Source organism: Protopterus annectens, chromosome 12.part0 (genome assembly GCF_019279795.1).
Source record: "Protopterus annectens isolate FY-2018-M chromosome 12.part0, PAN1.0, whole genome shotgun sequence".
In the NCBI taxonomy this organism is placed as follows: Eukaryota; Metazoa; Chordata; order Ceratodontiformes; family Protopteridae; genus Protopterus; species Protopterus annectens.
The window spans coordinates 1,228,247,888-1,228,265,719 of NC_056746.1; the positions used below are offsets into that span (position 1 = coordinate 1,228,247,888).

Sequence of the window (17,832 nt, forward strand, 5' to 3'; positions counted from 1 at the left end):
ATGTCAGAAAATGTAGGACAAATAGAATTAAATGCTTAAACATGTCTACTGGATGAATATTCCAACATAAATTAAAATATTTTAGTATGCAATATATATTTTGTTTGCATTGGAAGGATAAATATGTACATATACCAGGTGGAATTAGGGTTTAAGGTTTTATGTAAAATGCCACTTGATCAATTTCCTTTTGGGGAATGGAAGTAATGCTAAGCTGATTAATTTGTATAATCATGCCTTTTATTTTCTATTTACATGTGCCATATATGTTTATTATTATAAATTTAATAAAAGGAATTCAAACAAAAAGCAAACTGTATAGATGACGTGCCATCAAGATTAAAAATTTTGCAACAATCTGACTAGATAAAATGAATCTCATTTGCTCCAATTCAAGGTTCTTTCCTGACACACCTAAAATAAAACAGAATTATACTTACTGCCATCTGTGACCCCACTGCTATGCACAGGCTCCTCTATTTAAATAAGTTACTACTGTAACCTACTCAGTCATTGTAATCATTTGCTATGGTATACTAATGCACATTATTTTCTAGGCTAAGGTACAACTTATGCTATTGGAATCTACTTTTTTTCAGTGCTTTGATTAATATTTCAGTGAATAAAATAATGTCAAAAGGAATCACAGCAAATTACTATGAAGTTCTATAAAAATGCTTCTGGCTATCAGCAGACAAATCAAGCAAAATTGCAAAGTACAGCAGAATACACATAACATTCAGGAAGGCAGTCTGTCTCTCATATGCTCTAATGCACAAGTCCTTGTTTCCTGTCTGTCCTCAACTCTAAGCAGTCACCTATACTGCTACATTTAACTTTTTGAAAGTTCCGTTCCCCCATCATTATCTTCCCTTGAAATATTTATAGAGCATTGAAATATGTAACCCAGTCACCCACACAAGCAAGTGAGTCTTTATCAGACTACATAAGAACAAGTCAAGTCTTGCCAGATGAAATGTTTGTAACCCATACACTTATTGTTGTAGTTACTGGGTCAGACTCAAATACAGATGACCCCCATTGGTTTCAAAGTGGTCATCATCTAAGAACATAAAAACTTTGTCCAAATCACAAAACTCTTCTACCCTGTGCATTTTATGAAAAACTAAAAAAAGTCTATAGTACTAAGAGTCAGAAAAGCTTTAAAATCAACTCAGATCTATGGCATATTAATTTAGTTGATTTTAACTATAAACTAGTATTTTAAAGTAGACTTTTTGCAAATAACAAAAAAGCTACTCATAATTTGGTGATGGGAGATCTTAGTGTACTTTATAACAAATGGTACATACTGTTTGGAACAATTCATTAACTTGGAAAATCTGAGCATGACTGGAATCTGTTAAGATTCACCTATAGCACATAGTATGTGAAAAACAAATATTCAATATCTAGATACCATGACATATACAGAAACCATAGTAAAAGAAAAACTTTTCAGCAAAATTAATATTGTTACTATGTATATAAATAAAATTAATAATCAATAAGATTTGTGTGAGAAACTAAGATATTTCAGATGCATAATAATGATCTACTCATTAAGTGTTTAATCAATAGTGCTAATATTGCAATAAATATCACTCACATCACAGTTTGTATGGCCTTTAAATGGTATGTGTTTAATCCACACATCATATCCTTACATCAATCACATTAAACACCCCAGTTCAGAATATTAATTTTTTGCCCTATCTTGTTTTATTCTGAGTTAAAGATAAAAACTCTGTCATCGCATAAGACTGATTTAGTAATATGGCCAATATGTTTGCACATTTTTCATATTTTAAACATTATTTAAATGTTCCTGTTTCCTAACCATTAGCACTTGATGTATGTATGTATGTAAGTAGTCACAATTCATTTTGGTGGTAACACAGTCAAATGAAATACCTTTATGGCATAAGAATCTGTTTGTAATCTGACACTACATTAATATATTTTATCATCATCATCATCTAAACTATTTTTAATATCACAATCTTAGTTGTTGTTGTGTCTTTCGGCTTTTCCCGGTTAGGGGTCGCCACAGCGGAACTCCGGTCCGCTAATGATTGGCAGTAGATTTTTACATGCTGGCTTGCTGGGCCTGACGCACAACCTTCAACAATCTTAGTGAATAGAGAAAATATTACAACAATAAAAGTATTCATCTTTTCCCTTTAATCTGAGTTGCTTAACTTCATTTAGTATAAACATTTTCAGAGAGAAAATAACATCTGGTGCACTTTCTCACTAACAATGTAACAGGTCACTTAAACAAGTCTAACACTTCAGAAGTCAAGAAACCACATCACAGCATGTGGTAGCACTTCTGAAAACATGCTAAAACAAGCTGAACATTAAAATAATAATCAGAATTATTTTTACATTCTAACTGTCAATAAATAAATGAATAAATAAATGAAGAAAGAGCTGACAGTGAGCTAAAAGCAGTGAATCCATTTCACCAGTTTGATTTGCTCCATGTACCATGCCGAGAAGTGCACGCACTTCTTATTTCTCAGGCAGATTTATCAGGTAAACCTGCACATTTTTTTAAAGTAAATTCTCTTTTATATTTTATTTGGTAAGAACAGCGTTATTAGCAGAAGGATGCAACATTTGGTTACATACAATAAGCTTTAAAAGAGTTGCAACCTTATATGTATGTCTTCGAATGTGTTTTAATTATTCTAGGCTGCATATATTGTTAGAGGGGTTTGGGGAGCATAGCCCCCCACATAATTGCAGTTTATGCACTATTATATACATGTGTACCCATTAAAAATACATTAAAACATATAACATCAGTAAAAACTGGTTGCAAAATGTGGGGGGGCTGTGCCCCCCACACTCCCCCTAACTTTATATTCTCACTCCAAGGTCGCACTACCGTGGAGAACAGGCCATATACCTGCCAGTGCTGTTTTTCAGTCAAATAAGTTTTCAGTCATTAGGGTTTTTGGTCAAATGAACTTTTGGTCATTTGGTCTCAGTCAAATGGGCTTCGGTCATATGAACTTTTGGTCATATGTAGTGAACCCATATAAATATATATATATATAAATAGATATATATATATATATATATATATATATATATATATATATATATATATATATGTGTGTGTGTGTGTACATATATGCGCATGGATGTTTATTTATGTATAAAGGAGCCGATAATGTAGTCAACTATAGGTATATTTGGGTCTATATTCAAATATCGAAGAGGCATTTCAGTAAACACCTCTTCGACACATACTGAATGAATGCACTAAACTGCGATCATTAAGAACAGTGATTTATTTCCCTGGGAAAGAAACAACTTGCCCACAAAACACAAACACAACACTTCAAACAAAACAAAGTGTGGTAGGGGTCACCCCCCACAACTAAATAGACCAATTCCAAGTTCGCACTACAGTGGATAAACTGCAAACTAAAATGGTGGCCAAGCAATTTTTTTTCCCAGGGAAAGAAATTGCTGTTGTGAATGATCGAGGTTTAGCACATTCATTCAGTGTGTGTTGATGTAGAGGCATTCACTGAAATGCCTCTTTGAGATTCTGAAATAGACCCATATATTTGACATCTATTTTGTCAACACAATTTGGTCAACAAAACAGATGACTGACAGAAGAGAAAGATAGTAATCTTACAGTATTGGGGTTGTGGAATATTCCTGTTTTTCTGCTATTCTGGGATCTCAGAGAAGGAATATAGAAGTAGTAGAAGTGTGGGGGTGCAAAGGACTTGTATGTTTTTGATTTGTATGGCCCAAGGATATCTTTCAGAGCATGCAGATTGGTGTATCAACATTTTGTTTGCAACATATTTTTTCTATACTGATGTCTGAGTGTTTCAATTACTTTTAGTTTACCATGTATAAATATCTGTCTATATCTATATCTAAGTTGGCAGATGACTGCAAACTAGGAGCCATAGTCAATTCCCCAAATGATGTGGACATCCTACAGAAGGGCCTCACTGAGACAGATGCCTGGTGTCAGAGCCATGGCTTCAAGTTCAATGCCAAAAAGTGCAGTGTCATCCCCTTTGGTAAAAACTTTGTACCCATGAAGTGCCACATAGGCAGCAATCTACTTAACACCGAATGGGTGATAAGAGACCTTGGGACCCAGGTGGACAGCAGTCTCTCCTTTGATAGTCACATCGCCACAGTAGTCAGGAAGTCCTTCTACTTGGCACACCTCATCATAAAAGGGTTCTCATCCAGGAAAAAGGAGGTCATTGTTCCCCTCTACTCGTGACTCATTACACCTATTATAGAGTACAATGCCACTTTTGGAATGTACCTCACAAAACATCTGCAGCAGCTGGAAAGGCCACAGAGGTACCTCACAAAGAGGATTACTGGCATAAACAAATGCCCTACACTAACTGCCTCAAAAAAACTCGAGCTTTACTCCGGAGCATATCGCCTACTCTAACATATAAAGCTATGTCAAACCCAGAGCTGTTGGACATGCTTCACTTAAAGAAATCCCAATCCCTCCAAGCTACATACTCTAGGGACCTAAGCCTTGTCACCACAATAAACAGGACATGCTGGATGGATAGATTCCTGTCCCAGACACTTCCTATACTCTGGAACAAGCTACCCATCTATGTCAAACAAAGTTCTTCTTTAGCACTAAGAAAAGTCTTGATGAGTGGATGTGAAACAGGAAATACACCCCGGGGATCATTTATGTGTCTCTGCTCGACAGCAGCACAGGAAAATACCTTTCTTGGGTGGTGTAAGCCATGGAACTTTGCTGGCTAGGCTTACGTAGGCCCTTGGGCCGATAGCCTAGTACCCACCTATGACCCTATATATATATATATATATATATATATATATATATATATATATATATATATATATATATATATATATATATATATATATATATATATATATATATATATATATATACACACACACACAACATATATAGATAGATAGGTACATATATACAGACGACATAGCCTAGTACCACTGGAAAGGCATTTTAACAACCTAAAGGGCAGCGACGACTTTCCTTAAATAAGAACAAGCATGAGAAGCAGAAGCTAACTGAGCAGGAATTGTTACTCTTCACCTCGGCTTTCAAGTTACTGATAGAGACTCTTGTCAAAACTTCTTATGTAAAATCCAAGTAACTCAGCACTTTGAATTCTTATTAGAAATAAGAATACAGGATTCATAGCAGATTATGAGGCTAACAGATAAAGAGCTCTTACAGATATTGACAATATAACCTGAGTTTACTAAATATATGATCCACAGGAGTAAGATGATGACATGAGTTTGTGCCTGTGCCTTGAGTATGTTACCAAATTCCCCTGTCCATAAGGGACACAGGCATTACCTCAGGTGTGAATTTTTGATTCCCTGTCCATTGACCTAAACTGTATTTGAAGAGGGCCAGGGAAGGGTTCTGCTTAACATAAATAGGAAACTTGTCCCAAAGAGGGGGCAATCTCTGAGATACATACCTGTCTCTCCAGCTGGTTTTATTTGAATCATTACCCAAGTTTAGATTCCTAGATATGGGAACCCTCGTGCGGTTTGACTTGCAGATGTGAAGCTACTTCACCATGTCTGGATTTGTGAGCACCTTGTAGGTCAGGCACAGGTCACCCCTTAATACCTGGTGGAAGACAGAGTAAAGGGATAAGGCTTTTAGTCTGTCCATATAGGGCATATTGTTTATACCCTGTATTTTCTTTGTGAGAAACCTCTGAGGTCACTCCAGCTGCTGTAAGTGCCTAATAAAGTACATGCCAAATGGTGCACAGCACTGTACTCTATTATTGGTCAAAGGAGGGATTACTTTATATTTAACAAGTATATATATATATATATATATATATATATATATATATACTCTACTCTTGAACCCCTTCAAATGACTCTACCCTTGAAATGTTTCCAATGACTCTGTTCTCGTACCTCTTCCAACCCTTTTCAAGGAAGGGAGTGTTTAATCAAAGAAAATGTATGCATGTCTGAATTTTTAATAAGGATGCAAAGTGATCTATGGCACAGATCTTTCAGTGGTCTCTTTTAACAATTTGAAGGAATTATTAAGAGTAATCATTTACAAATAAGCAGTTTTCCCACTTTATTTTAATAAATAAATATATATGTGAATATATATATATATATATATATATATATATATATATATACACACACACACACACACACACACACACACATATATACACATGCATATGTATATATAGATATATATATATGTATATATATATATATACATATATATATATATATATATATATATATATATATACATATATATATATATATATATATATATATACATTTATAGCACACACATATATATGATAAAAGTAGTAAAAAATCGGCCTGTGCAATGATCAGGGAATAAAATGCTTTTCCAGCAAATTATTGCTCCATTCCTTGATCTCCATATAGATGCACTTCCTTATGTACTTCTGAACTAAATGAGGTAACCCTTTTACATCATACCTTTAAAAATACCAGGAGTTCATCATCACATTAATTATGTTCTAGTGTCAGCAAACTACATATCAGTTTACTAATGTTTTCCACATTACTGCACTCTAATGTTGTATGGCTGAAGCAACATCTTGTTTGCAGTAAAGGTTTTAGCTACAAAAATCCCATCTTACCAGCACATTTAGTTCTCGTTACAAGCGGTGGACCTGGAGGTCCTGTTCCACCTTCTCCCGGTCGAGTAAGCAACACCCTAATTTCATATTCCACATCTGGGTCCAGATGCCACAGCTTGTAGTTCGGAGAGTCTACACTATGAGTTTCAGCCCAGTTTCCTGTTGTGGTACGGTACTCTACCTCCTTTTGAATAATAGGTCCATCTCCAATTATAGAATTGGCATTTGGTTTGATCCACAAGTAAGTTGCACCAACTGCAAGAAGCTCTGGAGGAGCAATTGGGGTGGGAGGTTCTGTAAAACAAGAAATTAATATATGAAAAAAGATGCATTATTCATTCACATAATATACAGAGATTTTTTTAGAAATGAAAACAATGTACAGAGATTATTTTAGAAATGGAAACAATCAATCTGTATTCTAGTGAATTAATCAGAATTCTGTTTATTTTCACATATGAACTTCTGTAATTTTATAAACTTTCCTTAAACAATACCAGATCAATACCAATCATAATCTGGTGCTCAGTGTACAAATTGTCATATTTCTCAGGCATAATTTCATTTTTATATACAGAAAATTGATTATCCACTTATATGCTCGTATCTGGATGAGAAACCATTCATAAGACAAGGATTTACTGCTATAGATTTTTTTCAGTACTTTGCAAATCTACTTTAAAAAAGAGTGTTAGTTTTAGTTTTATTAAATTAAAATAGTTATCTAAGCATCATATAATTCAGCTCAGTGTTGATTTATATTTGTCAGAGATAGTACTAATATTCATATTTGGGAAGATATTTTTGTATTTACTGCCACAAACCACATGCACTAAAAGTATAAATAAATATTTTCTGTACGCAAATCAAAGTTTTGAAAAGCAGACCATCTCTGTAGTAAGAAATACTGTTTACTAAGAAAACAGCTTGATTACACTGCATACCAGCAGGCATACAATGTATGCCTCATTAATGTTTTTGTTTGTACAGTTGTGTAAGTGACTTACCATAACAGTGGATGATCTGATGTATCACTGCTGCAGCAGTCTAAGTTGTTTGGGTTATCTAATATATCACTGTTGCAGCAGTCTAAGTTGTTCGGGTTATCACACATGTCTCCTGGTACCTTCTTTCCTTTTCAACAGTAAAAAACATTTAACCATCTGTCATGCAGGCTGTGTACGTATGGCAACCTGAGATAACATGTGCTCCAGAGCTGGAGGAAACAGTGATATTTGGTTTACTTTGGCAAGGCGGAATCAACTAGAAGGAAGGGAAAGACTCATATTGCCAAGTGGATCTCTCTTGAATGACTTACAGAACCCATATTTCTGAACCATTCTGATGCCACAAAAGCAGATATAGACTCAGACAGAAAGAGAGGGAGAACAATGAACTTTATTTTCAGCTTTGACGAAAGCACTCCTATCATTGTCAGAGGAATGGCAATAGTGTTAGTTTGTGTAGCAGAAGCAATTCTGTATAGGGAAATCACTACAAGGTGTACCTTATGGTTAGAGAACAAGTACTTAGGACTCTGTGGTACCCTTTAATACTTATTAGACTACTTAAAGGTAAGAGGTGGACTTTCAGATAAACTAGAAACTATTTGAAAACCATTTTCTAACACCGATAATACAGAAGGAACAGCTGCAGTTAAAGAATCTCCAACTTTAACAAATCATAATACAGTTGCACGGAAAGAGGATTTTCATTCTGATCCACTCAACAACCTCTATCAGCTTAGATACAGTTTCAGAAAAAGAAAGGTCCTCTGTAGGAAAATCAGAAGTAACACTTTCCTCAGAATCAGATTCTGGGGTTATGAAGAATATCCTGAAGGACAGTATTTCCTTCCAATCCATGTTCTTCTAACTGAAAACAAGAGTCTGCTAGAGAGGGAGTTAACTCTTTTTCTTTTCTTCACAGAAGAAGAAGAGGTAGGTAAAATAATGCAAGTAATAACTCCCTGGAAAGCACAGCTAACTATCCCTATCCATTGAAATAGAAACAGGAGAAGAAGAAGAACCAAAAGGAGGCACCCTATTCAAAGGCTTAGGCTCTCTTTCCTGGCCATAGAATAGATGTTCACCCACACCATCCACTGAGACTGACAAGAGTTGTTTTGCTTCATAGAAGGCAACCCTGCAGCTACAGAGGATGAGTCTATCCCCCAGTCCTTAGTCACTATATCTGCTACATCTGAGGGGCAGGGGGAAATGATGAGTGGTCTGGGGAATGAAATCCAGTCACAACAAATTCACCCATCATACCCAAGGCAAAACTGGAGCCAGCTTAACAAAGTGAGGACATAGCTGTTCACTAACAAAACAGCTATTTACACTGAATAACAACAAGAAAATAACCAGCACCCCATAACGTCATATGAACAGCAAGATGAGATGATATGAGCAATTACCAGAGAAAGTCATCTACTTCACTGTAAGTTTTATTACATTTTTTGGACTTTCTTTGCTCCTCTGTACCTGGCAGACATATGAGCTGTAACCTACACCCTTGATATCACTTTTGCTCTCCATAATGGGGCAAGATCATGGCAAGGGGAAACTTGATATCTAAACAGCTATCAATGGGGTTTTCAGGTTTAGCCTTTTGATTCTCTCCAAGGAGTGTGCATGAAAGTAAGCCTTTTTTATGGTGCACTACCTACTTCCATGATTGTCTTAACCCATCAGAAAGGCCTCATCCTCCCTGTCAGCAAGTACTCCTGCACAATCTCTCTTTCCACAGAAAGAGAATAAAATCTGAACAAATGTCCCAAAGGCCAAGCCTTTAGTTTGCTAGAAACTGAGCAGGCAATTAGCTCATAACCTTTCTCCCTTTCCCACTGGATGCTTCCAGCACCAGGGCCAGTCACCAAACCCAAGACCTCTAGTTCATAGTCAGCTTGAACCACTCTATACAAGAATCTGGCTTAAATTTAATCAGTAATAAGAAAAATGGTCCCACAGCCAAAAAGTCCAAAAATAATTCAAAATATGCAACTGAAGACAGATGCACCAAAACCATATTCTACTAACACAGATTAAGTGCATTCATCACAATATTCTGAGATTTCATCAGCAGTAATGTAGAGAGAGTGGGACAAGAGGGGCAACTTCTCCAAGTGCTAATTGTTGGGAAGCACAATCAGCCAATCCTGATCTTTCTTTAACGCAATACTGGCTTTTAAAATCCAGAATTTAATTTGCAGTCAAACCTTGTGCTGTAGAGCTCTGTGTATTGTTTTACACATACAGTTTGCTGTATTGTTTTTTTTTAACTAAAACTTAAGTGCTGCACTCCATACAAGAAGCATATAAACTATTGCAAAAATGTGCTACATTTGTAGCAAGCAGTTTGCTAAAGTTTAAAAATATATTTTTCAGACTAACATCAGCATTGCAGCATTCCATGCAAGCAGGGTATAAACTATAGCAAATGTTTGCTACATTTGCAGCAAGCAGCTTACCACAGTTTAAAAAGAAGACTTTTATATTTTAATTAACAGATGAGCACTGTGGTGCTCCATGCAGCCAGGAGTAATCTATAACAAATGTTTGCACCACTGAAGCAACTGTTTGATAAAGTTTAAAAAGTAGATGTTTTTTTATAAACAAAAACTTGAGCATCATAGCACTTCATACAGGTGGGGTATAAACTTTAGCAACTGTTTGCTACATTTGTAGCAAGCAGTTTGCTACAGTTTAAGAATAATTTTTTAAAACTTACCCATAAGCATTGCAGCATTCCATGCAAGTAGCAACCATGCACTTTATTTGCTATAAAATGCAACATTTTAAAAGAAGAAATTATCTTGAAGGAGGGTTGGGGGCAGGGCACAAAAGTGGGACCTGATTGGCTAGGGCAGGAGGGAGGGAGGGGTGTATACAATGCATCTGGCCACACCTTTTTTTTTTTTTTTCCTTTTGTGGAAGGGCAAGAAGGATCTAACTGTAACAAGCCTTACAATGTATTGATAGGCATATGACAGTTGTGTTTTTTTTATTTTTTTTTTTCTTTTCCCCAGTAATTGAACCAGCTACACTTCTGTTCATCAGAACTTTTATTTTTTTTACTCTCCTCAACAACCTCTTCAGTCAGCTCTTTTCTGATAGTATGACTGAAGTCTAAGTACTTTGTTTCTCTTTAAAAGATGGACACTTTTGCAATGCATAGAACTTCAAGAAAAAAAATATGTTTTTAGAAGATGTGTACTTAGAGTTAAATCATAGCATCAAGGAAAAATTGACTGGAGAGGTCATTGAGGACAGTAAAAAAAAACATTTAAGAGTTTTGATGAAGTCACAGAGCATTAGGATGAAAGCATTTAACCAGTTTCAATAAGGAATGTGGTTTTGGAGCATATGTCTTTAGTTGTATATTTTGAATGAAGTTTAATCGGATTTACATTAAATGAAATAAAAAAGAAAAAAAGCAAAGTAAATAAGTAAATAAATGCATTTTAAAGGAGAGGGAGACCTGCCCTCCAAGCTATTGTATATGTAGACTGCAGAACTATAGACAAACTAGATAGAAACAGTTATCCCTAAACCAGGATCCCACGGTAACCTCTATTGAAAGACACAAGGCTTATATCTTTGATCTGTTGCCACAAAATTACTATCTGAATGATGATTAGAATGATACACATCACAGATAAATGGATATTGTGGAAATAAAATTCCAACTAAAAGATGCTGACTTTGCAGGACTTGCACTAATTTTAAACGAGGTCAGAAACAGTCACTGATGGTTTTCAGAAAAAAGAAAGATAGAAATAATGGAGAAAAGAAGCAATCACTTTAAATGAAAATCAGTTGATTACTTGGATGAAAAACAAATCTGAAGGAACGAGATATACAAGTCACGGGAAAGTGATAAAGGAAATCAGAAAGAGCTACCTCATACAATGCTGTTAGACATAATCCACTGGTTATATCCGAATATGAGGTTTCATACCTCTCAGCTGTCCAGATGTCTGCAGAATTTACAGAATTTTGTCTCATATGAGCTACCTCATACAATGCTGTTAGACATAATCCACTGGTTATATCCGAATATGAGGTTTCATACCTCTCAGCTGTCCAGATGTCTGCAGAATTTACAGAATTTTGTCTCATATGAGCTACCTCATACAATGCTGTTAGACATAATCCACTGGTTATATCCGAATATGAGGTTTCATACCTCTCAGCTGTCCAGATGTCTGCAGAATTTTGTCTCATATGTTTGATATACTCATCATAAAATGTGTGTTTATTTCTGGAAAGCATTGAGGATTGAAGTCACTAAATAATGACATGCATTTGAGTTTCAAACTTTATATCCTTCGGAAAATGCGCAATAACAAAACTCCTGTTATGCTAGCAATTTTTTAAGTTTATAAGAGCAATATTTAGAAATTCATCTGAATTTTTAGGCCTTTCCCCCCCCACTATTTTAGACTTTGTCCAGAATTGTCATGCTAAGAAGCAGAGGTGTGGAGGTGTGTGTGTGTGGTTTAATCTACCTGAATGCTGTCCTGGATAGTAGACAGCATAAAAATTAACATACGCATAATAATTTTTTGTATCTCGGCTAGTATTTCAGTATTTTACTGCGATATTTCTGTGTGTGTTTTTATATGTATAATATGCACACACACACACACATTATATATATATATATATATATATATATATATATATATACATATATATATATATATATATATTTATATATATATATACATACAAACATGGCTGGTGACATCAAAGTGGCAGAGGGGGTTTCAAGAAGAAATGGAACAGGGTGGGATAAACCAAACAGGATGGGATCTATTATAGCAGGTAAATGACAACTACTTGTAATCAAACAACAGATGGAGTCATTAACTTTCATCTGCAGACTGCCTGGCGAAATTGAAGTGTATTAACCTACCTCTGAGTTCGCACAGGAATGGGCGTGCCTGCCATGATTGACATGCCGGAAGGCGGTATTAACAATGGCAATGTGCCATGATTGACACGCAATGCAAATGTAATGGTCAAATAAGTACTTTACAAACGTGTATAACAAATATCTTTCTTAACTCAGCCTTAAGCTATTTTCATTGCACAAAAAAATCTTTGAAAATAAGATTGTAAAAAGTCAAAAACAGTAGGTGAAACAAATGTGACATCTGGAAACTAAAGCAGCATGGTCTTAAACAGACCTGTTTTCATGGACAACATTATCTACCATTTCTTTGTACAGGGTTGATAACACGTTCTAGAGCTTAGCTTTTGGGAATAGTACATAATAGATTTTAGAGCTTAGCTTTTGGGAATAGTACATAATAGATTTTATTTTATCATTTAACACTCAACATGCATAAACAGCATGCAAACCAGAGTTTAGAGCGCATTGTGTTTTATAAGGAAGTATATCCATTTAAGCTGTTATACCACTGCTCTGAAAATACAAAATATAGAGACAATTTTATGTAATTCTGTCTGTACATTGGCAGTGAATTTTAGCTGACAAAACCATCCTTTCTAATCTAAAATTAAATTTACATCCCTGCCCCCGTTACATTTGAATTAACCTTTAAAACAAAAAAATAAAAAAAATTCTAAAGTTAGTACATTTCACTGAATGTCTGTATAGAACATTTCACTGAATGTCTGTGTTTAACATTATCTTCATATTTTTTGTTTTCTCTTATATAAAGCCGTGCAGGTTTCACAACTTGCCACATTTTTGGAGATGCTCATGTAGTACCTTTGGGGCTGTCATTAATAACAGGATTGTCTACTGTTTCTCTCATCTTGTCTAATAGACTTTTGAACCTTTTTCGTTAAAATACATAGGATCTGTACCTACTGCTGCTGATTAAAGTAGATACCTGAACAACACTTTTCATTAATTTCTTATTATGTTTTACTATACAAACAGTACTTGTCTTTGTACTTCTGCTCCGATTTGCGAAATAAAAAAATGTTTTGATTTGACAGCAGTGTTATAATGTACAATGTAATCGTACAACATAACGTAAAACGCCTATAATGTTTTCTGTTTAAAGGTCTATATTACCTTGTGTTTTAATCAAGCGGTGGGCGTAGTAGTCAACATGCTCTCAGGCGGGGTTTGGGAGGTGCTTGCTACTGCGCATCTGGTGGGTTAATACACTTCAGTTTCACCGACTGCCTCACTATGCATACACTAATTATATCCACTTTACAGAATATACACATCTTCAGATATCCAACTGTAATCAACAAGCCCAGCCTTGGGTGAAATGGCACTCCAGAGAAAGGACTCACTGAGGGCCCCCTGTTGCACACTAGTCTGTTTGCACCTCCAGTGTACCACTCCCCTATTTTACCATCATCGTGGCCTCGCACCATCCAGATAAATTACTTCCTTCTTGTTATTTCACAATTGGTTTTACTGTTTAGCTCCCCATCATGCTTTCAACAAAGCCTAATTGGCCAAGACTGTACTGTGATAAGTCTGGAGGAAGTAGTTTAATTTAGCCTGGGGTCTGTAGACACACTGGCCCTAGACGTCATAGGGTCCTTGATGATCTGAGGTGCATCCTACAGCCTAACAACTTTTTACTCTAATGATGGCTCCAGCAAAAAAAAAAAAAAAATCACTCTCATGTTTTTTTCTTTAAGGAAAAATAAGGTGCATTGAAAGATTAATGTTTAAAGTCTACAAAACAGTAGCCCCCCCCCCCCAATAAACTGAGAAGAGAAATTCTTATTTGTGAATAGTGCCTTCCTACCCTTCCAAATAAGATAGTTACCTTCTGCCTAACTCTCTGAAGTTAGATTGGAATGAAAGTTAAAGCACAAATGACCAGAGACTTGTTGGTATGGGCAAAGAAACCAATGCATGAGGATAAAACCCACACAAAATAAGGAGTGCATGTGGACATCACACAGATGTAATCACAGCCCAAAACTCAACCAAAGAATCAAGCAATGTTAGACAGCAACATTTCTCAATGCAATGCTCTGCCAAGGATCACTTGCTATCAAACACATCCTGCCAGACCACCACAAACAGACAAACTTACTGAGTGTAACACGGATATTTGATTGTTATAAAAAAATGAGAAACATTTTGGACAACCAACCCATGACCACAGTTATTTTCATCACAGACAATCCATATACTTATCAGTTACAACCACATTATTGACTGCGTAGCTCAGGTAATGGAGTATGTTAAAACAGGTCCAGTAAAGTATTTTAAATGACTTCATACAAATTTGCACTCTCTCTACAAACTAAAAATAATGACTGCTTAACTTAAACGAAAACAATGTCAGTCATTTAAATTCACAAGCAACCCTATTCCCATCAATTAACTCAATCACACCTAGGCGGTGTGGAATGTCATGCCTTTAGAAGCATATGCACATCTTGCATTCCAGAACATTTTCTGAAAAACAAACCTAAAAAGCACAATATAAAAATATGTAAATATTTCGTGAATAACAAAATCAAAATTATACAAAAAGTAATAATGTTATCAGCAGGAAGTATTCTTTACCGTGGTAATAGCCAAAGAATTCATAATCTTTTCCATATGTTCTGTAATGTATAATAATGCATACAAATCTCAAATTATATTTGTTATGAATTTTCACAATTTTTCATATATTAGAAACTGTACTACCTAGACAAATATTGTTAGAAAGTTTTTGTTAACTAGACATAAGCTTTCAAATGATAACATGAAATTCCTCTATAAGTGCACATTTATTGGAATATTTACAGAAATATCAAAACATATGCTTAATATTATAACTAGCAAAATAAATAATACTGGATATATTTAAAGAAGTGCAACTTACAGTGCAAATATCAAAGAAAGTTTTCTTCAAAATCCCAGCCTAAGAATTTTGGTGTCTTTTTGTTAGTAACTGCTTGCCTTTTCTAATACTGCCTATTATTAACTAGTAAGTCACTTAGTTAAAGAAATCAGACCCCAAAAAAATCTGGCCACCATAACGAAGTATGGGTGTAAACGGGAATAATACAGAAAAGGCCTTATAGGCTCGAATAACTTAAAGCCAATGTTATTGACTGGTTACACCTCAGAGATCAGAATGGAATAAAATAAAAATGTGTCTTTTCATCTTACATTAACTTGCTTTAACACTGTATTTTATTATTACTTAAGCTGTCATACTAATCTTTTTGGTACTATAACTAGCACATCTTACTATAAGTATTGTAAACTTATTTTTTGGGAGCTTTAATCCCCGGGTCTCCATTGAAAATGGGTTTTTTTTATAGCCCAGTCAGACACTACCCAGTTACCAAATGTAAATAAATCAAATAAAAACACTTTGCCACAATAATTTTAACCTTTCCTTACACCTAGACACATGCAAACACACAGATATAACCATTACTTACTGCCAATTATATGACTGCGACTACAGACATTAAATGTTTGATTGCAATGAAAAGCATGAATAAAGCATAAAAAACTGTCACATTGCTTACTACTGTCATAAGATAGTGTGTGACTCACTGCAGCCAAATAACTCGCAACATCTTAGTTCATGAATCAAGATTAAATCTTAAAAAATGAACAAAGGACCATCATCAGGCTCAGATAATAGCTTTTGTATACTTAGTAACTTGCTAGATTAACAGGACTTTGATCAACATGCATTTTGTGAAGGCTGTTAAGTTCGACACTCAAATGTCTGACACATTATTTTCTAATTACATTGCTTAGTGATTTGCCAGAACACCACAAGCTGTTCAAGAAAACAGACCAAAATATTAAAATAATCAGGGGCAGATGAGAGTTTCTATGCCACCTCTATACTTCTTAACTTATTTACATAAGAATTCTGGACAAAACGAGTAATAATGATGGGACAAAGACCCAAAACAAGACAATTTTTACATATAACCCTAACTCACTTAAGTTAATAGAGCAAGAGGCCGTCCACCATCATGTCCTTTTTGAACATGAAAATTCTGAAACTATGATGTCTGGCTTTAGACTGTAGTGCTCAGTGATTTGTCAGAAAATAAAACATTTTAATGCAAAGAGTGAAAAAAAAAAAAACAGATAGATGTCATTATGGATGGGGGTGAGGTGTTAAGAGAAAGCAAAGAATATCCAAATAGTCTGTGGGCACATATAATCCCATGTACATAAATACATTCATACATATGTACACATACAGACAGACATGCACACACAAATCAAGTGCATACATATAGCTACACACCCATATATGCATATCAATTGCTTTTTTTGCAGTAGTGTACTAGAACTACATGACAAATATCTTTGTAAGAAATTTTCTTACTGTTGAAAATATTTCTACATGATACCTGCCTAGTTTCCTGTGCACTGTCACATCATCAAACACATTCATTCACATTCATACACATCTTTTGCACTGTTCACCTGTTAAGATAAATTGCCCACATAACTGCTTTTTTCAAAGCCTATCCCCTTAGCTACTTTTTGTAGTGCTTTAACATCTACCCAGTCCTCCTTTAAAAGATTCTATGCTTCAGAATCTGCATGCAGGAAAAAAATGTTTTCCGTAAATATCAAAACATGTATTGTTTACAGCAGGGAAAACCAATTATTTTGTGCCCTATAGCAGAGAAAAATTTCAAAGAGCATATAGGCACTCGTGAGAAGAGAAACAGCATCTGCATCAAATGATGACCACTGTTCTCTTTTAATGCTCTGCGAAATTAGAGCGCCTCACTGCAGTCAACAGAGGCTCTCAATTTGTTCAGTATATAATATTCGACAGTGTTATCCCAATGAGCTATTGCAATAAGGAAAATTAATACCTTAATTTATCCTTTCAAAGACTTTAGAACAGCCACCAAAATTTCCTATAATCTGGGGACTATAGTAGGCACAAATGTAAGATCCAATTCCCAAAACCTAATTAAACTGCATAAACCAACACATCCTGCTGGGAATCAATTGATGTCCTTCTCTCTTGCATGCCTCTGGAACTCTCTCCCTTCTCCCATCTGCACCACCAGCAGTCTCTCCTTGTTTAAAACCTCACTGCACTCGCACCTTACTTCACAATGGAAATGCTCTTGCTCTCATCCAACCTACTACTACCACACTTTTGTCCTAACTTTCCAAACTTTGTTGCCTGTCAAGTTTT

General features: G+C 35.3%; 1 protein-coding gene across 1 annotated transcript in view; it reads right to left on the bottom strand.

Moving 5' to 3' along the window:
- PTPRT (protein tyrosine phosphatase receptor type T) overlaps window positions 1–17,832 on the bottom strand; it is a 3,212,182-nt gene that overhangs the window by 1,500,145 nt on the left and 1,694,205 nt on the right. Inside the window, exon 13 of the mRNA XM_044089009.1 lies at window positions 6,687–6,980. Coding sequence (XP_043944944.1) covers window positions 6,687–6,980 — 294 coding nt within the window. The remainder of the gene's footprint in view (window positions 1–6,686; window positions 6,981–17,832) is intronic.